The sequence below is a fragment of the Myotis davidii genome, unplaced genomic scaffold (genome assembly GCF_000327345.1).
Source record: "Myotis davidii unplaced genomic scaffold, ASM32734v1 scaffold428, whole genome shotgun sequence".
NCBI classification, from domain to species: domain Eukaryota; kingdom Metazoa; phylum Chordata; class Mammalia; order Chiroptera; family Vespertilionidae; genus Myotis; species Myotis davidii.
In genome coordinates this window covers 3,411,867-3,436,636 of record NW_006299834.1, presented here as the reverse complement: position 1 = coordinate 3,436,636, position 24,770 = coordinate 3,411,867, and the positions used below count along the sequence as shown (strand labels likewise).

Genomic DNA, 24,770 nt, shown 5'->3' with positions numbered 1-24,770 from the left:
ATGAAGAAACAGGGCACTTGAGAAGTAAATGGCACATCCAAGATTCAAATCCAGGCCCATCAACTCCTAAGCCTACACTTTGTCCACTAATCTACAGCCTTTCTCCTCAAGTTTACAAATGATTAGGAGAGACCGGAGACGGATATAAACATTTATGCCGTGGATTGGCAAACTGTCGCTAGGAAGCCAAACCAACCCATCACGTAATTTTGAGAAGGAGCTGAGATGGTTTTTACATTTTTAAATGGTTGTGGAAAAATCAGAAGAGCAGTCATACTTTGTGGCATATGTAAAAAGTATATTTGAATTTGAGCATTCATAGATACCATTTTATTGGAATCCACCTTCGCCCATTCCCTCACTCTTCTCCCGGCTGCCTTCTGGGCTGCAACAGCACAGTGGAGTGGTTGTGGTAGAGACCGTATGGCCACAAAGCCAAAAATATCTACACTCTGGCCCTTACAGAAATGGTTTGCCGACTCCCAGTCTATACTCCAAAGTGAAAAGCTATATATCAATAGGAGAGGTTTTTAAAAAAGGCTTTGAGAATTAAGAAGAGGGAAAACGAATATTGATTTAACCCAGGGTGTGAGGTACCTCAAGGGTTATACAGGTGTGCTCAGTTTTAAGACTCGGTGCAGGAACATCCAGACTTTAAAAGAGGTAAATTAAAGGGTAGTGATTTGCATAACAAATTTTCCTTTTCACTTTGTAAAAGGATTCACCACGGGGGTTCTTTTATGGAATGAGCTTCCATATGTATGCTAATATGGTTCATTTATGAATACCCTATTCATAATAACTTTTCAAGAACAGAGCTATTGTGTACAGTGAGGCTTAGCTACACTTTTTTCCTGGTAGGGTAAGGTTTCCTATTTCTGGAAAGTCATTGAGCTGACCCATCAGCTCCCGAGGGCAGCAAATGCTCTGTCTCCAGGAGGGGCTTTGCCTAACAAATAGAAAGTTGTGGCTTCCAAGTGTCTGCCTTAGGTGAAGTTCAATGGCTGGTACAACTTTACACTTGTAGCCAAGCTCCTCTTCCTAGCTACAGCCCAAAACCTAAAACGTTAACTCCTCACTATTCGGTGTTAACTCCTCACTATTCTATCACTTTATTTGATGCACAAGATAAATTCATAAAAATTATATTTGTTGCTAATGTCCTGATAAATATGCTACAAGCAACACAGTTGATCCTTGAACAACACGGGTTTGAACTGTGTCAGTTTACTCATACGTGGGTGGGGTTTTTTTTAGTAAATGTCTGTACAGTTTTTGACCTGAGGTGAGGAGTCCAGGGAAGTGGAGGGCCTACTGTATGCACTGATCTAGGAGACTTGAGCAACCTCAAATTTTGGCATCTGTGGAGGTCCTGGAACCAATCCCCCATGGACACTGAGGGACAGCTAAACTTTCAGGAAGTCTAAAGCTATAGGCAGATTTTCAACTGGGGCGGGGTGTGGTCAGCACCCCAAACCCCATGTTGTTTAAGAATCTTTATAAAGAGCAGTGCTTCTCCCTGTTTCCCCCCAAGGCATTATCTTAACTGAATTACAGTATAAACTGGGGCAAGTCATATGATCTTCAAATTAGAACTCTCCCCAGAAAAATAAGAAGTGTGGTCACTGATTCAATTGAGGACTCGGCTCCCTCGATGGATCTTGAGCCTGAATCTTCAAACAGCTTCTGGTGTTACGCAATTGCTCTTTTTAAGAGATTCATGAAACAGGAACCTTGACTATTCATAGCCATCTTAGGAGGAGCTGAAATCTTTTAAGAAGTCTCTTACCATTTTGATGGTAACCATGTGTTTCTGAATACATCCACTAATTCTGGCTTTCAGTTAAGGATTTTCTTTTCAATAAACATGTAGATTTACCTTAAATCAGTTTGTTACAGCTCTTAATGAACTGAACTAGAAATTTCTAAGCACAGCAGTGCACAGAGGTCAGTGCAACAAATATCTTAAGGTAAAATAAGGTCTTTTGATAGAACTACATCTGCATGAACAAATCAGATTAAAAAATTTGAAAAGGTTTCTATATGCCTTCTGGATTAAAAAATAAAATTATTAATGGCTCCAGATACTAAGTTGCTATAGGACGAAGGGAGAAAAGCTGAGAGTTTTGGTGCAAGAGCTCTTCTTGCAAAATCTAACTAATTTCATATCACATGACTTCATTGTTAGAGCAGTATTCGAATTTACAGGAGAGGAGATGCTTCATCAGCTACATTTCACCAAAATTGCTATATGTGTTGACATTATGTGTGACAAGGTATTCATATGTAGGTAAACGACATCAATTCGGATGTATCTTACAGCACTGTCTCGTGGCTTTTGTTTCCATTCTCTGTGGTGACTCTATTTTAGAAGTAGAGAAGCATTCCTGGTATTTAGTCTGAATATTTTTTCAAGTTCTTTGGTGGTAAAAGAAGCTTGAATGGAAATGCAAGGGCAGAGAAAATCGTGCCTGGGAGTCCTGTGTGGTGCTGCCCTGCGGTGAGGCGGATCTGTGTCGGGGCCGCTAATGGCTATTCCCTGCCATTAGTAAAGGGGGAGTGAGGCCCATGCAGCGGGCTGGTGAGAAACAGAGGTCGCAGTAGGGACAGGAGCCCTGGGCTCTGAGGTAGGATTAGGGGGAGGCTGCTGGAAGTGGCTTGCCTGCCCCTGGAAACTGTCACTTCTCATTCATACTCTATGGCAGATAGCATTTCAGCCATTTCTAAAGCTGATCACTGGCAGGAAAAAGCACATTTAATCCATCTGGAGGCTCTCTGAAGGGGTGGCTCTGCCCTCTCCCTGTGAGGCCAGTAGCACTGTTTCTGCAGACAGCATGGAGAAGGCATTGCACTCTCGAATTCTAATTCTAGAAACAGCTTCTCTTCCCCGTCATACTTTGTGGCATATGTATCTCTCTCTCTCTCTCTCATCTCTCTCATCTCTCTCTTTCCTCTTTTCTATCTCAAACGTGTTTGCTATCATGTTTTATCATATATTCATATATATAGTTTCCCAGATGCAGTGGTAGTGGGTACAGATTATAAAACAAACAGATAAATATTGAATAAACTACATTAGTTCAGTTTTATTTTTCCCTGGTGGCAATTTTAAACTTTCCCAAATTAAATTAAAACGAATGGCTATAGAGGAATGAGATATAAATTTTGACGCATTCCTCTGATCAAACAGGAGACCGGGCTCCAGGGGTGGCACATGTACCATCCTCTGCTATTCAGGAGGCAGAGAATGGTAAAATCAAGGGAAGAATTTGCAAAGCCCTGTGATTTGAACAAAAACAAAGCATACCTCACTCTCCCCTGAACAGCTTCCTCCTCCGAACAGCAGCTGAAAGATTTCATTTCACAAATGGAAATGGGGTGCAAACAAATTTTTTCAAAGCGATTTCATGAAGAGTGGGCCTATTTCATTGGGTTTTCTGAGCCAGGATTAATATCCTAAGCAGGGGAGCTGTGTGATGTGGCTGTGTCGTTGAAAGCCAGCCACCTGCCTCGTGGGGGAAGGAGAAAAGTGCCCCTATTCAGAGGCAGTTCTGCTTCCGCCTCAGCCCTCTCTCTGAAGTGACTGACAGCCAGCCGGGGCCGAGGCCTGATCGGAGTTACATGCAATGGAGGACAGATCTTCCCAAGCTCAAGGTCACATCTAGAGCAGGCCTTGAATATTCTCTTCATCTCTAATTTATGTGACTTTCTAATATGTTTAGCATTTGCACTCCCCTTGTCTCCATCCTGCTCATTAAGGTAAATTTGCATGGAAATGGGATCTTGGTTTTCAGGACCATTCACCTGACACTTGATCTCCTGAAGTGACCAGTGTTCACTGTTGATACCATGAGGGTGACCCTCAGACACCACATTTTAATGTGGTGCCAACTAGAGGCAAGGCCTTAATTAGGGGAAGCTTTGGATGTTAAAGTAATGGAGTGAATGAAATCATCAAAGGCAGTTAGCATTCACTAAGGAGGGCAGAATAGGCCTTCCCGTTGAGTGGGTCATCCTAGGTCACAAAAATTTTAATTTGCCTTCAGTGGTTCTCAACCTTCCTAATGCCACGACCCTTTAATACAGTTCCTCATGTTGTGGTGACCCCCAACCATAAAATTATTTTTGTTGCTACTTCATAACTGTCATTTTGCTACTGTTATGAATCGTCATGTAAATATCTGATATGCTGTATGTGTTTTCTGATGGTCATGACCCACAGGTTGAGAACCGCTGCCTTAGATGAACAGATCTTGAAGAAAGTGTACAAAAAGTCTACTTTTTTTCTTGTTCTTTCACAATCATTTTGATGTGTGTTAGAGCTCAGGCAGCAGTGACATTTTACTTCGGCACCTGGAATATCTTTCTTTGGGGCTGGTAATACTCATCTCTACACATTACCTTTGGACGAGCAAGCAAATGTGGAAAATCAAAGAGATGAGCCCCTTGCTATCACCACTACACAGGTCTCCTCTGTCACTAGGAGGGGTCAGTATTTTAACTAAATTCAGAAGCAGTCGGTTCTAATCCCCTGATCTCGGCCGCTGCACCCTCCCACCCGTGGCGGCCTTCCTTTCTTATTTACCCAAATCTTGTCACTTAGGCAGAAATCCCCACTGAGGGGACAATTTACTGTCCCAGTTTACTAGTCACTGAAAGTCAATTAAGTTTGAGTGTTACTAACCTAAAGGGTTTCGAACTTGGGCAAATTTTGCAAAACATAAAAGCCAACTAGCAGCTTTCAAGACTGTCCTGACAGTAAGCCATCTTAGCAGAGGACCAAAGGATTTGAGGGTCACGGAGAATAAATATCAAATTTCAATGAGAAAGTTCTAGGAGATGGGAGAGACGAGAAGAAAACTTGTGCTGTGTTAGCCAGCCTACCTTTGCTGAGGATAAATTCATTCCATCGGATTATTTTGAAACAAAAATGCCGCTTAGCTTTACCTTCTATAACGTTTTGCATCTATTTATTTAATTTAATTTCACCCTCTTACTAGTTGGATATTATGACCCCCATTTTACAGACCAGGAAACTGAGACTCCAAGAGGTTAGTTGCTTGCAGCTGTTCACCAACAAGTCAGGTCTCAGCTCTCTATTACATCCCCGCTGCCTCCTAGAACAAAAAAAGGAACAACACAAACACCTCTATTTCATTTGTAGGCTGACCTATTTATCTCTACACAGGTCTCATCTGTTACTAGGAGAGGTCAATATTTTAACTCAATTCAGAAGTATTAAAACAAAAATTTTCCAAATGTACTTGGCTTACACAATATTAATAACATAAATTAGGAAGCTGACTTATCGAGTCTCCCAACTCTAAAACCAGAAAGCTTTCTACTCTCAAACGTGCAGAAGGACCTGAAGGTCCCCAGTGGCCAGCACTGTCTAATTCTCTTAAATGATTCAGATGTAAAAGATGCAATGGCATCTGTCTAATTAACACCACCGGGTTAAATATAGCTGCCAAGGGGCAGCCTCGGACCAGACTGTGTTTAAAAAGCAGTCTTTCTGGCCCCTCAGGCCTCAAGTTAGAGATGATAGCAAGTCTCCTTCCCTATCAACTGGAAATGGAGATGCCCCAGAAATGGTGACAGGCCGGGCCAGGCAAAGGGAGATGAAAAGAGAGTCAGTCTCTGGCTTTCATTCCCTGCTCCTGGCATCTGGGGATTCAGACAGTGATGCCAGGAAGCAGGCCCTAAAGGCTCCAGCAAGACTCTTCTCCAAAACAAGAGTCTTCACAGTATGCCTGCGCCAGGCTCTCCAGCCTGAGACAGTGGACCACTCGCCTACCAACTGCTCAGCTGTCACACAGCACCATCTGCCCGCTGCCCTTCTCCCGGCCGAACGGCACAATGACCGCGTTCTTTCTCTTCCAGCTTCTCCTTACAACATGGAAGCCGTCGCCAAGTTTGATTTCACCGCCTCAGGCGAGGATGAGCTGAGCTTTCACACTGGAGATACTCTGAAGGTAGGTGATGTGAGGCCCCGGGCCCCCTGGGGAGTTTAGGTTACTCTTGTCTGGTCACTGACTTAAAATAACAACACATGCCTTTGTTTCTAAAGAATTACACACAGTTCCTTTCCAAAAGAGAAGTTCACCTCAATCAAAAGGGTTCCTTCTGAGCACCTGTATGCCAGCTACCAGCCCAGGGAATGGAAGTGCGGTTGGCATAAGACATCATCCTTGTCCTGAGATGCTCGTGGTCTTAGGCGGCGCAGGGGGGACTAATCCATCCAAAGGGCTGTTGTAGATGCTCTTATCCGAGAGCTCAGGCAGCACAAGTGAGGGAGCAAGTGGTCCCACCGTGAAAGGTGGGTTTGTGGCCAGTGTGGCAACATCAGTTGTTAGGATGTAATGAAGGAGAGTTGGACTTTTCACTAAAGTTCGGAAATGAGCAAGCCCATGTGGAATTCTGTGCGCATTGTGAGATCCAGCAGGGCTGGAACTACAGGATGAGGGTGTGGGTGGAAACAGGACTCAACAAAGACCATGCACACCCAGCCTGCACTTGAGTTGTAGTGGCCACTCGCTAAGCTGAAGAGGCCTTGGACCTCTTCCAACTTTCATGCCTCACACTGGCAGACTCTGCATCTTAGCCCCTGTTTGGTGCAGAAGAGTAAAAGTGGCCTCTTGAAGGCCACTGTGAGGCCAGTATCCCCCTGCCTGGCCTCAGCACCTCGGATATCCTGATCCCTGGCTCCCAGCAGCACTAAGGCCACCATTGTCTCACCACTAAGAATTAGGCTTGTTATAGAAAGAAACACCCCCAGTTTTGTCCCTCTAACTGTTCTCACCTTGCAAGATCTAGTAAGGTGGTTGCAAAAAAAAATGTGCCTTCGATGTTAGAGCTTTCCAAGGTCAAAATGGCCTTTGGCTGCTGACTCAGGAAAAGGTGACCTTCAATTCTTTGGGACCTTATCAAGGTCACAGAAGGATCTGCCGCCTGGTGAGCAATCTCTCCCTTACCTATGGGTATTGTGAACATATGACTCATCTCTCATTGCAAATAGAACCTAATGTCTTGTTTGAATTTCCCCTATTCCCCAGAAAAGTTAAAAGGAAAAAAAAAACTTCCCTCAACTCCATTTCTCAATTCAGCTTCCAATTTCCTGCCTCTCTTTTGCTGCCAATACTGGGATGGATTCTCTATACTGGTGCCTGTACTCCCTCCCTTCCCATTCATTCCACAGGAACCCTGGAATCTGACTTTCACCCCCAAAACTCCCTTAAAATCCACCAGCGATGTCCTTACGTAGAATATAATGACCCTACTACAATGCCTGTAGAGTGTGACACTTCTAACTCCCTCTCCCGGGTCTGAACGGAGTTCTGTCTGACTGGCTAGCACTGTCCTCTGCTCTGAATACTTTTCTTCAATGATACGTCTCAGGCCATTCCCTTGCTAGAGAGGAGCCAGTGCAGTCCAAAGGAGCATGGACGTTGGGCGCAGATAAATCTGAGTTTGAATCCCAGCTTACTAGCTGTGCGGCCTGGGCCAGTCACTTGCCCCCTGAGCCTCAGTGTCTTCAGGATCTGTTTTGCGGGTTGTGGAACGGATTAGAGGTAATGGTCCCATCCCAAAGCGGATGCTCAGTAAGTGGCCACCGTATTATTAGTATTACTCATTACTGCTGCCTCTGCCTGTTCAGACTGTGGCCACAGCCCCCTGACTGACCCCATCACCTCCTGTATCTTCCTCCTTCAATCATTCTCTACTAGTCCCAGAGGGATTTTTCTGGAAGACAGATCAGATCATGTCACTTCCTTATTCCGAAGCATTCAGTGGTCCCCCATTACCAGTTGGTTGAAATCTAAGCTGTCTGGCCCCAGCTTCATCATGCTCACGTGCATGAATACACACACACACACACACACACACACACATCTCTGCCCCCAGGTCACACTGCAGTATACACACCACCCTTTCTCAGGCTCTCCCCATTCTCCAGATGCCCTTCTCCCCCACACACACATTTGACCACCTCTGCCCAAGAACCCTCACCGATCCTCCTGCTCCCTACTGCCCTGGGAAAATTAAGGACTTCCTCTTCAGCGATTCCCCAGCATTTCACAGGCACTTTATTCAAGGCATTTATGATCATGGCTCACATGACAGTTATTTATGGTCAGGCCGAGCGTCCGTGCTCTGATGTGCCTGTACATCCACCTCGGGTTGCTGTCCTTACCCCATGGGATCCTAATTGCCATTTGTGTGTTGGCCACAGGACAAAGCTCTGTGAGGGCGGGGCTGGGTCTGCCTCAGTGTCTAGAACAGCAGAAAGGTGACCCTCCCTAGTAGGTGGTAAATGAATGAAAGGTTGACCCCTCCACGGCTCTGTGAGCTCACTGAGAGCAGAGCCACGCCGTCTTTGCATCTTCCCAGCATCTCGTACAAATCACAGCCCCAACAGGTGCTCTGTACACATGCCTTGAATTGCTAGATTGCATTTCCGCATGCTCGTGTGGAACTCCGTCAGAAGGCCAAACTCCTCTTTCTTTTCACACTCTGTCCATTGCAGCTGTGCAGTGAAGAGAAAAGCCGTGAGGGGCTTTCTGGCTTAGCTTCACAGAATGTCTGCCTCATGGGGGTTAGTGGCCTTGCCTGTGGGTCCCTCTGCATATGTGGCAACACCTGTCCCTTCCCCCCAGAGCTGAGTAACAACCGGGGAGCCTCACCATTGTTTTCAAAGCCATCTTTGGACTGACTCTGCAACTCACTCCCGGGATGCTCTTTTGTGTTTGGCCTTTAGAGCTAAATAAAAGGCTAAACAGACTTTTTCATTAGAAGGTACAAAAATGTCTGCCCAGCTTGCCACCAACCCACCCCCTCCAGCCTGTGAGTCCCCGGCAGGGCAAAGGCCCAGTTTATTCACCTCTGCATTCCCAGTATCTACGTGCAAACAGCAGGTGCTCACTAGATGCTGGTCACAGAATGGTGAGCAGAGAACTCCTGCCAGGTGACTTGAGCCCACTTCTGTGAGAGAAGCATTTGAAAAGCCGGGCGCCGGGTGTTTTGTGTTTTTGTCACAAACCTCGGACCTGCAGCTACCCAGCACCAGTTGAATTTGTCAGTCTGTCTGCTTCTGTAGTACATCTAATTCCACCTCAATTCTTCCTACTAAAACAGTGGCCTAAAAGCACCAAGTTAATCCTATGTCATTAACTTCTTCAATATTTCAAATTTCTGCTATGCCTCTAGGAGCAGTAATTCCATCCAATTTTAAAATTCTCCCAACTGTACATTTTGTCCTCTTCCCACATCTAACTTAGTGTCAGGCATGGAACCAGCAGTGTGCTCTGTAGGCAGCGTTATGAGAATTAAGACACAGTAAAGTGGAGCGTCAACCCTCCCGTGTTCAGGCCGAACTCCTTGCTCAGGTTTCTGTGATGGGGACAAGAGATAGGGGGGAGCCAAGTAGATGGAGAGATGATCACAGGAAGTCTGGGGCCCCTCAACGGCAGGAGGAAACCACCTCCCCCCCGAATACTCTTCTTTGCAGAAAATGGATTTTTTAAAACCTTGTGTTCTAGACACCAAAAATAGGCTGGAAATTCACCTCCCCGGGAACACAGTCTCAGGCAGACCGAACGCCAGGTGGCAGGGAGAAGTGGCGGGCATCGAGCGATAATCTTTCAGTTGCTGGAGGAGGTGGATGGGTGTGAGCCACGATTACTAAAATGACAGCTAGTTTCAGGTCAGAGAACTAAGCACAAAATGTGGTTCTTACCGTGAAGAGCCAATTTCCAAATGGCTGCTTTCACCTCATCCCTGCCCGCTCTCCTGTTTGACATTTGCCACGCAGGCCAAACTCCAAATTCCCATGAGACCATTCCGAAACCATAGACCCGGGGACACGGCCCACGTGAAACGTCCTCGTGCCTTTATGTGAACGCCAGCGCTGATGCCTGTTCCTAGTTCTTCTTCTGACCTAGATTTTCTGCTCCCCACACCCCTCAGCATACACACCCCACACGTCCCTAGTGATACTAACAGCCACATGTGATGTCAGAAACTGTAAAGTTTTCTTTTCTCAGCAATTCTAGAACTCAGTTATGGGACACACTTTTATTTCTTCAGAATAAATGATTAAACTCAAAACATACATACAGAACACTTTAAAGAACTTACAAAACCCTCTGTGTCCTTCAGAGCTGGAGTCCTCCCTCATGAGAAGATCACATGTTACAGAATTACATTTTTGAACAACAGCACACTCCTGAAGGAAGTCCAGGTACAGGGCTCAACTGATCTTCACATCAAGGCGTTAGCCCGGGTTTCTGTCCCCATATTTCAGATGGTCAGTTGACTTACCAAAGGGCACGCAGTGAGTGACAGGGCCAAGCTGGAAACCAGGTCTTCTCATTCCAAACTCGACGTGCTGTCCCCTTCCCTCCACCTCAGGAGGGATAGTAGAAAGAGGCCGTCATTGCTTCTCCATTACTTAGCTCCCTTTCATTCTCTTTTCATCTCTGGGAGAGAGAAAGCCAGGGGACCTGTGGCTTCAACTCCACCACTTTCCGGTGACTCTAACGTCCCATCCTCGCTGCTGGGTCCAGACACATGTCTCCCACTGCTCACTAAGCCTTTCTCCTCAGATGGTCCCAGAGGCAACCTGGCCTCACCACACGCAAGCTGAAGCCCATGAGCTCCCCCTCAGACCTGCTCCTCCTCCTGTATTTTCTATTTTAGTAAAGGCATCACCACCCACTCGGTCTCCCCAGCCAGAAATCCGGAGCCTTCCCAGAATCCCCATTCTCCCTTCGCTCCACAAACAGTCATGAAATCCTGCCCATTTTGCTTCCTGATTCCTCTAAAATATGTCCTCACCTCTTCTTAGGCCAGATCCCCTCCGTCTCTTGTCTGGATGTCTGCAGTAGTCTTCCTGCAGCTCCTTCCCCGACTTCACCCCTCCTTTCCGTCTCCACACTCTGAGGCAGCACTCTTTCTTACTAGTAACTCTGATTCTCACTGTGTTATGTCCCTGCTTTAATGGCTCATCCTTTAATGGTTCCCATAAGTGTCAAGATAAATATTCAAATTGTCAACATGGGCCATGAGGCCGGTGTCTGGTTTCCCCTCTATCTCTGGACAATGACCAAAACTCCCACCAGACTAAGGCATTTCGCTCCCAGAATGCACTGCACTTTCTCATATCCCAGAGTGGTTCTTTCAACATCAGACTTCTCCTGGGCAACTCCTGTCATTGCCTGGACAGCCCAGATGTGCCCTCCTCCAGCTCGTCTTTCCTCTCCGCCCTTTGCTTTCCCTCCATCATAGCACTCCTCTCAGTTAGCACACTCTCAGCTACAAGAAACAGAAACTAAAAATTGTTAAACAAAGATTTATTAATTTTCACCCAAAGTCCAGAAGTAGGCGGGCTCCTGGGTGGCTGATTCCGTGGCTCAGTGGCATCATCAGGGTTCTTTCCACCTTGCTCTGCCATCGTCATTTTGAATTATTGTTCGATTCTATGCCACATACTATGGAAACGTTCTCAGAGGGGAGCTGTGGGCAAATATTTGTCTTTTAAAGGTGAAACGTTTCCTGAAATAACCAAAAGGCACGTAGAGCCAAATCAGGCCAATCACATGTGTAATCACGGTAGGTGACAACATTTGGGATCACTGTCAAGGGAGGACCATGCCATAGCGAGGCAGGACTTCTGGTTTGGCCTGTGACCTGGCTCTAAAAGCAAGTTTAATTCCTACCAGCAATGTGTGAGTGGTCCAGTTCTCTGCATCCTTGGCAGTATTTGGTCTTATCTTTACTTTTTATGTTAGCCATTCTGATAGGTGTGTAGTGATAGCTCATTGTCATCTTAATTTGTGTTTCTCTAATGGCCAATAATATTGAACACCTTTTCAAGTGCTTAATTGCCATCTGTATATTCTCTTTAATGAAATGGCTGTCTATGTCTGTTGTTCTTTTTTTATTTGGATTGTTTGGGCTTTATTACCGTTGCATTTTGAGAGTTCTTTATATAGTCTTGATGCTAAGATATGTATCAAGAATACATGTGGTTTGCAAATAAAAAAAGAAAAGAAATAAAATAAAAACAAGTTTTAAAAAGGCAGTCTAGATATCTTGAGTTATGCCCAAATTGTTTGTGAGCCACGTGGAGTGTGCACACAAAGAGTTACTGTTTTCAAAGCTGGCCCCACTTGGATACTTACGTTTTAATCTGCTTGTTTCAAAAAAAAATTAGAACAAATTAAATTTTTAAAAGGATCCTAGTTACCTGACAGAGAAGAAAAATTATGGAGCAGTCACTCTTGCCTTCTTACCGTCAGCCCAGACAATGAGCTTAGGTGCTAAGGTCTGGGACACATGAATTTCCAAACTAGAAAGAGAAAGGGGTTCTGGGAAGCCCCTGAGTGCTGAGTCTGGGAGGCCACGCCATGGCGGGGTCAGCTGTGTAGGTGGCCCTCATGGACAGAAATAGCTTGGGGTCAAGAAAAGCTAAACCCCAAAGATAACCTTGCTGCTCCCCCACTCGGGCAGCTGTGTGGTTTCTTTGATTTATTTTCTCTAAACCCACACCCCGCTGCCCCTTTCTTTTGCTTCTTGGTGTCCTCCCTGCAGTGTCTTTGTCCTTCATTCTCTTCCATGTAGATCTTAAGTAACCAAGAGGAGTGGCTCAAGGCAGAGCTTGGGAGCCAAGAAGGATACGTGCCCAAGAATTTTATAGACATCCAGTTTCCTGAGTAAGTATTTCCAGCCTGCTGAGATGGGCCTACCCACACACACTCCCCTTACTGCTCAGCAGTCACTAAAATTATCCGTGCACACCAAGAGACTGTCAAAAAGGGTTGCCTTGGGAGGGAACCACGCAGCTGAAGGCCAGGGGTGGGAGGGAGATTTGCATTTCACTGCATTCTCTTTTGAATTTTATACCACCTGTTTAAAGTTCATAAACTAAAATCATCTATAATTGTAATCACAGGGTTTCCAAGAATTCCACTGGGGGCACTGTTGGCCATTGAACTTCAAGAGCAGCTACTTCAAAGCACTCCATTATCTCCCAGCCAACCAGCCCTCCCTCCCAGTCAGGGATCCCAAACAGCTCGGGCCCTAGGCAGGCCTGCGGCCGCTCCCTGCCTTCCTGAAACCACGCTCTCACCAAAAAGAGAAGTCAGTGGGAGAGAAGGGGAAGTTCCCTTCATAAAGAGGAAATGAAAATTTGAGATTGAATCTCATTTGTCTCGAGAACTGACCACAAGGGTTAGATAGAAAGCTAATCTTGTCTGAGCGGCAGGGACTAGCCAAAGAGCAAGGGTTTGCTAGAAAACCAAAGTGGGGAGGTGCAGCAGCGCTCCTGTGAACCAGTGCTGACCACTGTCCTCCACCAGGCCCCGTGCTGCCCTTCATCTTCTGGATGACCAGCCACATCATGCCCTCCCTGCTCCTCAGCCCTCCAGTGCCTCCGCCACCGCACTCTCAGCCCAGGGCCTTGCTTCCTGGGTCACTGGGACAGTGGAAGCCACCAGAAAAGCCCCTCCACTCCACCCGCTCCTGACTCACTGCATCCACCCACCGCCTGCCACTGCACCTAGACACTGCTCGGAAAGAACCGTCTGTGCTTCCAGCAAAAATTCTCCTCTCTCCCCCACACCAACTATCTTTCCCTCTCTGCTCAGTCATCCCATCAGCAAACAACGCTGCGATTTCTCCCAACCCCAGCCCCAAACCAAAGCAAAACAAAAAACTCTGGATCCCAAATCCCCTTCCAGCTACCACTCCACTTCTTCAAAGGAATTGTTTATATTAGTTATCTCTAACTCCCCCACTCCCACTCTCTTTAGAATCCTTCCACTCCTGCGAACCCTTTTTATCAAGGTCACAGTGAACTACATACAGTCCCGGTGGTCAATTCTTGGCCATTATCTCAGCACAATTAGATTTTTTTCTCCCTCTTCATTTGGCTCTGGGACATCCTTCCTCCTGACTGCTCCTCCTCTGTCCCCTTTGCTGCTTTCTCCTTATCTTCCCCAGCTCCTTTAGTTTAGAATACGCCCTCCCAGTGAGGCCCTTGTGGCAAGGTATTGTAAACTAGTGGCCTGGTGCACAAAATTCATGCATGGGTCCCTCAGCCCAGCCTGCCCCCTCTCACAGTCCAGGAGACTTGAGGGGATGACCTACTGACGGCTTACGCCCACTCCTAAGCCACGGGAGGCAACCAGGATGATCAGGGGAAGGCACCTGAGGATATTTTTCCATTGATTTTTAGAGAGCGTGGAAGAAAGGGAAAGACAGAGAGAAACATCAGTGTGAGAGGGACACTTAGATTGGTTGCCTCCTGCATGAGCCCTAACCTGGGCCCCGGCCAGGGAGGAGCCTGCAACCTAGATACATGCCCTTGACTACAATTGAACCTGGACCCTGCAGTCCGCAGGCTGAGGCTCTATCCACTGAGCCAAACTGGCTAGGGAAGAATATGACATTTCTTATCCCCTCCAGCAGTGGACCTTAATTTTTTCCTTTAGGAGTGAGGTGGAAAAACCCTAGATCACCTTCTTGGATTCTTATCACCCAAGGTACCAAGAACACTGCGAGTGGCGTTCCATGAGCTTAGCCAATGAGTGGTCAGAAAAGGTGTATGCAGCTCACATGTGTAGAGGCGGGACTTCCGGTGCACCACGGCTGCCACGCCCTCTCTCTCTGGGCCTTGCAGAGTCAAGTCTCCTCCCACCCGTGCGCCCACTGTACATGCAGCCTCCTGGTGATGGATTGTGATGGTGTGAGGGCATCACGGCATGAGGGTGTGACGACCACATAGGCTTTTATTAGTATAGATACTGTACCCTACTCCCCACCCCTCCTCTTTGTTTTCATTGTCTCCTGCTCTTCTCCCCTGACACATGGCCTATTGTACCTATTCTGTTGTTTACTGTGCAAGTGCCCTGACTGGGAATTGAACCTGCAAACCCTTGGTGCATGGGATGACCCTCCAACCAACTGAGCTACCCAGCCAGGGCTGGCCCAGCCCTTATTAATAAAAGCTATTGAATGAATGAATAGCTTTGGAATGATATGTAACATTGAAACCCTGGCCACTCATTTAATATGTAGTGTGTGAACAGCTTTACAAGTCTTAAAAAGTGTCACTCAACAAATTCTAGTCGGAGGACAAATGTGTATTTCCTGAACAATCCCCTCATTACCTGCTGCCTCATCTGATATATTTCCTTTGAGGCGTGGCTGCTGTGGAGCGTGTCCCGTTCTTGTTCCCATCCCCATTCGGTTTCCTACCCAAACCCCTGCAGGGCTTGTGGCAGATACTCTGGGCAGGATCTCTAGGCCAGTGATCAGCAGACCCTCTGCTTCCAGCCCCTCAGAGCCGACCCCACCACCCCCTGCAGCCCTGGAGTAAGGACATTCTCCTGCCACCCATCTGTTCGGATTCCTAAATTCTAGAGAGCACAGGGATTGCTCACTTTTAAAGGCATCCCACACCGTGCCTGTTGGACATTCACGTTAAAGCAGTGGCTCTCAACCTTCTGGCCCTTTAAATACAGTTCCTCATGTTGTGACCCCACCATAAAATTATTTTCGTTGCTACTTCATAACTGTAATGTTGCTACTGTTATGAATCGTCATGTAAATATCTGATATGCAGGATGGTCTTAGGCGACCCCTGTGAAAGGGTCATTCGACCGCCAAAGGGATCGCGACCCACAGGTTGAGAACTGCTGCCTTAAAGGGACGCACACACTGGCCTTCCAGTGGCAGCAATTAGGGCACCCACCTGGGAGCAATGGGACCCAGTCCCACCTTTGGCCGCCCAGTGATTGCAAACACTTGTTTCGCTTTCCTGTGGGTGAGAGGTGTCTGGCCTCCCCTGAGGCTGTGGCCACTGCTTGCCTGGCCTGTGGAGGTGTTTGGCCCTTTCCGTTCTGGGTGCTTTCCTAGTGGAGTCGTTGCTGTAGACATTTTGCTACAGACATTTCCCCCATTTAACTAATTGCCTGAAGGCAATTTTGCCGTAAAAAAAAAAAAAAGATAAATAACTGGTTGACAATTGTTTTTTTCTTCTGGTTTCATTTCTTTATTGACAAATCAATCGACTGCCATAAAAAAGAAAATAATTGTTTGGCAGTTTGATTTGATTTTTTTGCTTGTTTGTTTGGTTTCATTTCTCCATTGATGAACCAATCAATTGCCTTCCACACACAGTACATTTAAGCTAGTTGTCATTTTGTTACATTTCTCCATTGACAAGTTCTCCTAGTTCCTCCCATTTCTATACTATCTGTGAGTTTTAGCCAGCCCTCTTCATGGTCTAGACTTTATACAGTGAGAGGAGACGTGGTCGGGGTCTTAGCATAGCATTTCTTCCAGAGGAGGAAGATTGGTCCCAAAGGTGGGTTTCTTGTGTTCAAACACACTAATTGGAGGAGAGAAGCGAGGCCCTGTGTGGGCACAGAGTTGAACCCACATTTCCCACAGAACGAAGACAAGTGCTCAGCTACGATCCCCAAAATAAAATCCGTTATCTGCGCAGCACTGCCATGAAGCCACACACACTTCAACTATATTCAAATGAAGCCTATTTAATTTTATGTTCTTTTATTTGTCGTGATTTTAACTTTTTTTACTGCAAAATTGCCTTGTGGCCATTAGCAAAAGGGCTTGTGGCAAAAATGTTTCCGGCAAATAGCTTACAGTGAGAATACTAGGAATGCGGCCTTTTCCATAGATGACAGGCGGCCTGACACTTCCGAGGCCACCACCCTAGCTGCCCCCTGAAAGGGCAGTTTCTCCTCGGTTTCTCCTTTTCTGCAGTAAAGGTTATTTCCAGCCTGGGTTTTTGAGGAGGCCCAGGAGCCCGCTCTGTAGACGTGGTTCCCGCCTCGCTCACTTCCAAGTGCATGTGCAGGGCTTCCCCGGTGCCTTGCAGCCTTGGCCGAGCACTGAGCGAGAGCTGGGCCAGGGCTGCGACTCTTCTTCCAGGCCCTGAGGTCTCAGCCTGGGAGCCCAGGCCTTCCCCAGCTCTGCCAGGTGGCCGCCTCCAGTGCTTGCAGGGGTCCCTGTCCGCCTGGCACAGGGATGTCCCTGCAATTCTTCCCTTGCAACTTCCCTCCGCAGCTGCCAGCGGAGGCTGCTCCCCAGCGAGCCACTCCCCACAAGGCCCCATTTCGGTGCAGCCGCACCTTTCCATGATGCAGGTTTTCCGAGCTGGAGGGGCTTCTCCTGGAGGGAACAGAGGGGGCGTCGCGGGCACACTCACTCCTGTGCCTGAACACGCCTGCACGTTTGTTGGGCTTCCAGAGCGCCTGGCCCCTCTTTTTCCTTCCTCCGCTGCTGTCCCAGCCTCCCTCCTTCTACTTCCCCCTCCTATCGCCCTGGCATCTCACCGAAATCCTGTGGTTTTCTCACCCGGTAGATGGTTTCACGAAGGCCTCTCGCGACACCAGGCAGAGAACTTACTCATGGCCAAGGAGGTTGGTTTCTTCATCATCCGGGCCAGCCAGAGCTCCCCAGGGGACTTCTCCATATCCGTCAGGTACTGCCATCCCCAACACCGCCCTGACCCGGACCTCTAAGCCAGGAAGTGACCTCTTGCATGTGACCTATTGCTCAGGAGCGTGGTGGCCAGGGGTCCCAGGCATCTTATCAACTGTGATGCTGTCCACTTGCTTCCCATGGCACATGCATGTAACTCCTAGGCACATTGGTCTGTGGCCAAAAGCATGTGCACATTTCTCTGCCTCCGCCTCTAGCACAGGTGCTTCTGGAAGGATGGGATTTTTATCCACCTCATCTCTGTGCCTTTAACGGTGCCTTGTGCCCAGTGGTGCAGGATGAGTATTTGCGGAGAGAAGTGGGGAGAATTGTCCACATCCATCTTGAGATCTAAATTGTAATCTTTTACTACAGATGGAAGTCTGAGGCAGGGTCGGAGAGAAATGAAAACCCCTAGTCACCGCTATGGGTACATATGGAGTGGGGGGTGGCCGCACAAAACACCTACAACTGAGGCAGCAGGGCAGAGCCGCGGGCGGGGGTGGGGAGACGAACAGCAAACTCCCTAATGCTCAGCACCCAGAGGAAGTGACTCAGTCCAGGCACAAGCGTGACGCAGCGCCACACCCAGAAGCCCCACGTCTGAACACACGGCGTGTGGTCAGCATGTCTGGGGTTGCAGTCACGTTTCAGACTTGGTGACCACATGTGAAAGTGCATAATTCATGCTGATGGCAGCACGGGAGGGTGACAGCCTGCACCGTGAAGCCTGCTGCCGAGTTAGGTGACAGGAAATGCTGATCTGGATTATTCAGTATATTTTGAAAGGCCTGCGGCCTGAGTGCTTTAGGTACATAAATCCAATCTCGGCTAATAAACTGAGGTCACTGTACTATTTAGAAAGAATGGATATTTTAAGGACTAGGGAGGAGGGGCTGACAAATAATGGGTCAGTGATTTGTATGTGCATGTGCCTCTCGAGTGCTCAAAAATAGCTCGGGCGTGTGCACTTTGCCCTTGCAGTCTCGCTTAAACTCTTAATTTTCCTCTCTTTCTCACAGCTTGGACAGCGGTATATTCTAGGGCAGACCAATACTGATGTCTCACAATTCTAAGCTTGTTACATCTTTTCATGAAATTTTGCTCTGTCAGTAAACCTTACAAGCCTAACCTAGTTCTTAAGGGCCTTGATTACGGAATGGACCAAGTGAGTTGTCAGACTGAAGGGCACCTCCTGGTGCCTGTGGTTGGCCTGAAGTTGGCTCTGGCCTCTTCAGCCCGGAGCTATGACTTCCTAGTACATTTCCTTGGTGGAAGTAGATTCTATAAAGCAGTCAGCCCTGCCTTCCGCCAGAGCCTTCCCCTGCTATTGAGGCAATGCAGCTTTTGTAACAGTGATTATTACCATAATCATGATCTCATCTTCTGCAGAAAAGTAGGGTAATGCATTCCAGAGCGAAGTCATTTTTATTTATTTATTTACACATTTGCTTTCTGTCATGGGCACAGATAATTAAGGGCTAATTGTAGTTCTGTCACTTAGCATTTGATAAGCATCTGAAACACTAAATTTTAGCCTTTTCTCTGCCCCTCCCAGAACACACTCTCTCCACCAAAATCCTGGCCTCCACCTCCTCCCAGCTCATGAGAGTGAAAGGGTTAATGTTTCTCACTCTGGTCTTTGGGGGAATAATATACCACAAGGATATTCCCTCCTCTTCACCCAGATGTGAGGGGTAATGACTGTGAGCTGAGCCATGTGGTGTTACAGGGAAGGAAACATCTGTGAACGGCCAGGCCATGATTGCACAGTGCTGGTTCCCCCCTCCCCCCACCCCCCAGAGCGGCCAAAGCAGAGGTCACCGCATGGGTTCCCCTGCCCGTGAGCAGAGCCCAGCACATAAATGATACTGGTGATCGGAATTCCTGTCCCCTCTGAGCCCAGACCACTAACTCCATCCCTAAGAAAGCGCCACTATCCTTCAGACGTAGCTTTACTCTCTGACACTCTAAATTCTTGATTTTTCTGCTGGATCAGGCGATTGGCACTATTAACATCAGTTAACTTTTAGATATAAATGTGTGTCCATTTCACACATAAACTTAATATCCTAGATAGAACGACTTGGAGCTATTAGTAAAGGTCCAGTCCTCCCTTCTGTGATGAATAAAATCCAGTCTCTCCACCCCGCTACAAATGTGCCCTGCCCTGTGAGTCCAGCTGGTGTTAAAAGATGCCCATCTAAAGAAGTTAGCATGTGCACATGGTGTGGCAGGCAGGAGTCAGAGACCCGGGGTTCTTGCCTCAGTTCTGCCATTCATTCGCGGGGACCTTGACCAAGGCCCTCCATCTCTCGGAGCCTCAGCATCCTCAGCTGTGACATGGAGACATAAGGATCAGCAATCTCTGAAGTCTGTTCCCATGAAAACTCTACAATGCTGTGTAATACTTCTTTCCCCAAAAGCTCAAAATGCTTTGCAACCTTATTTATGCAAAACTAAAGCAAGACCAAGAGACCGATGTAGAGACCAAGCATGACACATTTCTCAAGGTAGTGTCTGACTGTCCAGAGCAAGTCTGTGACTGGAAGGAGCTGGTTCAAGGTATTTCTGATAACGGAAAGAGAACAAGGGCTTGAGAACCCCTCCCTTCTGAGTCTTGGCAGAGTCCCTAGTGTAGTACATTTCTCAGGGATGGCCATATTTCAGATAAACATAGTCAAAAGGTCCTTGACCTCATAGCCTTTAAAGCACTTGGCACATTTTTTCTTGTCAAAGGTCGACTCCAGTGTCAGAAGACACGTTACCTTCTGCTCTAGTGCCCTTTCTCCCTAGAGCTTGACTGGCCCAACCCACCTGCCTAGTGATGAGCAAGCTCCCATCTCTCCATGTCCTGCCCTAACAGAACTCGCTTGGCATCCCCAGGTGCCATCAGCCCCGAAGGCGGGGACACGGTCACCATGTAACACACAGTTTGGATTTGTCTTGGTCTCTAGGCACGAGGGTGATGTTCAGCACTTCAAGGTCATGAGAGACAACAAGGGTAACTACTTCCTGTGGACAGAGAAGTTTCCATCCCTCAACAAGCTGGTGGACTACTACAGGACAACTTCTATCTCCAAACAGAAGCAGATCTTCCTGAGGGATAGGACACGAGAGGACCAGGTCAGCCCATCTCGGGATTGAAAAAAAAAAAAGTGTTTTAACGTTTTTTTTATTGATTTCAGAGAAAGGATGGGAGAAGGAGAGAGGGATGGAAACATCAGTGTGAAAGAGAGTCATTGATTGGATGCCTACTGCAAGTCCCCTACTGGGAATTGAGCCTGCAACCAGGCATGTGCCCCGACCAGAAATCGAACCATGACTTCCTAGTTCATGGGTTGACCCTCAACTAATGAGCCACACTGGCCCAGCCCATCTAGATATTTTAGGCAGCTGGAATCTTACATGAACCACCAAGACGATGTATTTGATGTGCAGGTCCTCTGAGGATTCTGAAAGGTAGAATAACTGAAAAGTCAGATTTCAGTTTAAACCCCTAGCTAGGTGATTTTGGAAAGGTCTCCGATCCTCAGTTTCCTCATCCATGAAATGGGGATGTCAGTGATATCCACCTCCTAAGGTGAGAAGATAATGCATCCCCTTCCCGTACATCGTTCCTAACCACACCGCACACTCAGTGCAGTGAGCTCTTACATCCAGCCGTCACTTTGTTACCGACATTACTACATTAGTTTTGGCCCAGAGCTAGAGCTTTGTGACAGGATGTGGTGTGGAGAGGAGGCATTGGGGTAGAAGACTTAGCATAGTACAGGATTCATAGTACTTAGCATAGTCCTGCAATTCCTGCTCTTGGAAAATTTGGAATATAGAGTATTGTTTTCACAGAAAATGCATCAGACAGACCCGGCTTTAAATCCAGATTTCATCACTAGCTATCCTATGACCTTGCCAAGTTAAGAAACCTTTCTGCCCTGGCCGGTGGCTCACTTGGTTGGAGTGTTATCGCGTGCTCCAAAAGATTATGGGTGCTATTCCTAGTCAGGGTACATTCCCAGGTTGCAGATTTGATCCCCAGTTGGGAGCACATACGGGAGACAACTGATTAATGTTTCTCTCTCACATCAGTGTCTCTCTCTCTCTCTCTCATTCCCCCTCTTCCTCTCTCTAAAATCAATAAAAATATATCCTCGGATGAGGATTTAAAAAAACACACACATTTAAAAAACAAAATAGAAACCTGAGTATAGAATGGGCTGTTATGAGGATTAATTGAGAAAATATAGTTAGAGCACTTGCCACAGATTCTGGTCTAGATGCAATGAAAATACTAACTTGTCTTCCCCGAGTAAATTCACAGGCACACACACGATTTATAAAATGCTTTTCAAAGGAAAAAACATAAGAGAGAGCTATAGGAAGAAGCGTTGACTGGAGTAGCTGGAATCCCAGGGATGGGTTCTTTGAAAAGGCATTGAGACTTTCAAAGCAACACATGCTGTGGGGAAACAAAGGAAACCGTCCCTTTCAAGTAATGGGCTGCTTTTCAGCCTGAGAAGTTACAATCAAAGGAGAAAAGGGTGTTCCCACCAAGTGCACACAGAAGCTCAGAAAGAAAAACAAAGGTCAGCCAAGACCTTGTGAATTATTGTAACCAGGAAACGGACAGGCGTATTAATTTCCTAGGATGTGCAGGCAGAGATAGGCCACATGAAACTGCCCTAACTGGACTAAATGCGTTCGTATCTGCAAAGTGCTTAGAACAGTACCTGGCATACACTAACCCCTCTACACTTGTTACATAAAAATAACCCTCTGCTTCCTGAGGTGGAGACGCTTAAGAAGAAGGCCTTGCTCCTCCCAGCATGCCCAGTGCAGGCCTGGTTTCCATGGTGCTGCAAGAGGGCTGTGTGTGTCTCATCGCCAGGCTGTAAATGACAGTTCAGAATCATGCAAAGTCAATAGCAGAGCTTATCTGGAGGGTAGCATGTCCAGCATGTGGCAACATGCGATAAGGAGGGGTGGCACTGTGTCAGAATAAAAAAGAGTATCTAAGCTTGATTACACAGAGAAAAAACAAGCCCACTAGGAATGGACTAAATGGAGACCATATGGAAAGTGTCAGTCTGTGACCCGGAGAACTGACATCCCCAAAAAAGGAGAATCTGAAGGTCTGAACCATGGGTTCTAAGATGCCCCCCAACCTGTCAGCAGTTTCTCGGAGCTGTCATGAGCAAAGTCTGGGAACAGCTGCCTGAAGGGGGGGAGGGGGGGTAGAGCCAGGAGACATGGGAGGAGGATGGATCATCTCTGTTCTCTCCCAGGGTCGCCGGGGCAACAGCCTGGACCGATGGCCCCAGGGAGGCCCACATATCAGTGGGGCTGTGGGAGAAGAAACCCGGCCTGCGATGAACCGGAAGCTGTCGGATCACCCACCGCCCCCTCCATCGCAGTATCACCCGGCCCCACCACCGGCGCAGCAACGGTACCTGCAGCATCACCACTTTCACCAGGTATCTGGAAGGGATAGAGTGGGCACAGTGAGGTGGGGGGCAGGCCCTTCTCTCCCCCATCCCACACTGAGGCTCAGGTCGCCTTGTTCCCACTGCCACTTACTGGGTGAGAGCCTCCCGCGAGGCTGGAAACAGCCATAGGAAGTAAACGCCATGGTTCTGCTGAGGTCCGGGGCTGCTGGCCTGGCCCCCCTCAGCAGGTCTCACGAAGTTCATAAAGAAGATGCTGGGGCCCGAGCCATTTTGGCTCAGTGGATAGAGCGTCGGTCTGTGGACTGAAAAGTCCCAGAATCAGTTCCGGTCAAGGCCACATGCCCGGGTTGTGGGCTCGATCCCCAGTGGGGGGCGTGCAGGAGGCAGCCAATCAACGATTCTCTTTCATCATTGATGTTTCTCTCTCTTCCTCTCCCTTCCTTTCTGAAATCAATAAAAACATATTTTTTTAAAAAAAGAAGAAGGAGGAGGGGGAGGGGGAGGGGATGATGATAATGCTGGGGCCCCAAGTGGTAGAAATATGATATGGAAACTGCTTTGGCAAAGAAGCCTGTGTGAATCAAACTGCTCCCTGCCTAACACTCACACACACACACTCATACCCTTTCTTACCCCAAGGACTCAGGGAACAATTGCTTCATTTTTCTATCAGCACAATTTCAAATCTGTTCACGTCCCTTACCCACCTGGCTGTGGCGATCTACAGGAAAGACGGATTAACACCTGCCGTGGAGCCTTACTTACTTACTTATTTACTTCTCCCGCCTTATCCAGATGGGATTTGAGGCGGCTTACCGAGAAGGACAATACCGCCAGATAACATCATTCCTAAATTCCTTAGCCGGGCATAGAGTCCTTTGTGAGCGGCGCATATCTGTCCCCCCAGCCTCTCTCCTGCTACCTCCCTCTGCTCCCCACACACACACATTTCAGCAGTGCTCCACTACCTTTAGTTACCGGAATGGCCCATTGTATCTTCTTTCATGCCTTTGAGGCTTTTTATATGCTGTCCCCTCTGCCTCAAATGCTCTTTCCTGGCGCTCCCCTTTAAGTTGGAATTCAAGCATCACTTCCTCTATGAAGCCCTCCCTGATTACCCAGGCAGACTTAGACATTCGTCTCCCTGCTCACTTGTCACTTACATGTGCATGATTTCTCCTCAGGACTGATGCCCTGTGAAGACAAGGGACCTTCTCTTTCCAGCTACGTATCCCCATTGCTTAGAACAGTATGAAGTACATGGTAGGGGCCTGATAAGCATTTCTTGATTGAATAAATGGGGCCTGCCATCATCTTTGTCTTCATAATCTTAGGTACCGTTGTCATCCCTCCCCCTCTCACCATCATTTCTATTACTGGAACCCTGGCCGTGTTTATCCGAGCAAGGCATGGGGAAGACAGTGAGGGATGCTCTGGAGGCGTGATGACAGCTCCTCTCTTGCATCTGTTTCTAGGAGCGCCGTGGAGGCAGCCTTGACATAAACGACGGACACTGTGGCATGGGCATGGGCATGGGCAGCGAAATGAATGCCACCCTCATGCACCGGAGACACACAGACCCAGTGCAACTCCAGGTGGCCGGGGTACGTGAACTTTCCCTCGGGGCCCAGTGGAGGAGGTAAGATAGGCAATTAGAGAAACGGTTGGTTCTCCAGGAAAGATGCCAAACTGCACTGAGCTCAAATAGAGGAGTAGGAACCCAGATAGTGACCATGGGGGGAGTGTTTCCGTGGGGCTGGCCGTCAGCCTTGCCCCGTCCTTCTCCCATTTCTTGGCTCTGGTTCTGGTGGG

The 24,770-nt window shown here is 47.6% G+C and overlaps 1 protein-coding gene across 2 annotated transcripts in view; it reads left to right on the top strand.

The window, feature by feature from the left end:
- The window catches only part of GRAP2 (GRB2-related adaptor protein 2), a 63,969-nt gene that overhangs the window by 38,584 nt on the left and 615 nt on the right, over positions 1-24,770 (top strand). The window contains exons 2-7 of one of the 2 annotated variants that reach the window (XM_006775982.2): positions 5,884-5,975; positions 12,622-12,713; positions 17,393-17,512; positions 20,469-20,637; positions 22,797-22,985; positions 24,434-24,562. In XM_006775982.2, the coding sequence (XP_006776045.1) occupies positions 5,898-5,975; positions 12,622-12,713; positions 17,393-17,512; positions 20,469-20,637; positions 22,797-22,985; positions 24,434-24,562 (777 nt within the window). In that variant the 5' untranslated portion in view covers positions 5,884-5,897. Of the gene's footprint in view, positions 1-5,883; positions 5,976-12,621; positions 12,714-17,392; positions 17,513-20,468; positions 20,638-22,796; positions 22,986-24,433; positions 24,563-24,770 lie in introns of those variants that run through there. The other variant, XM_015571954.1, reaches the window with a different exon arrangement.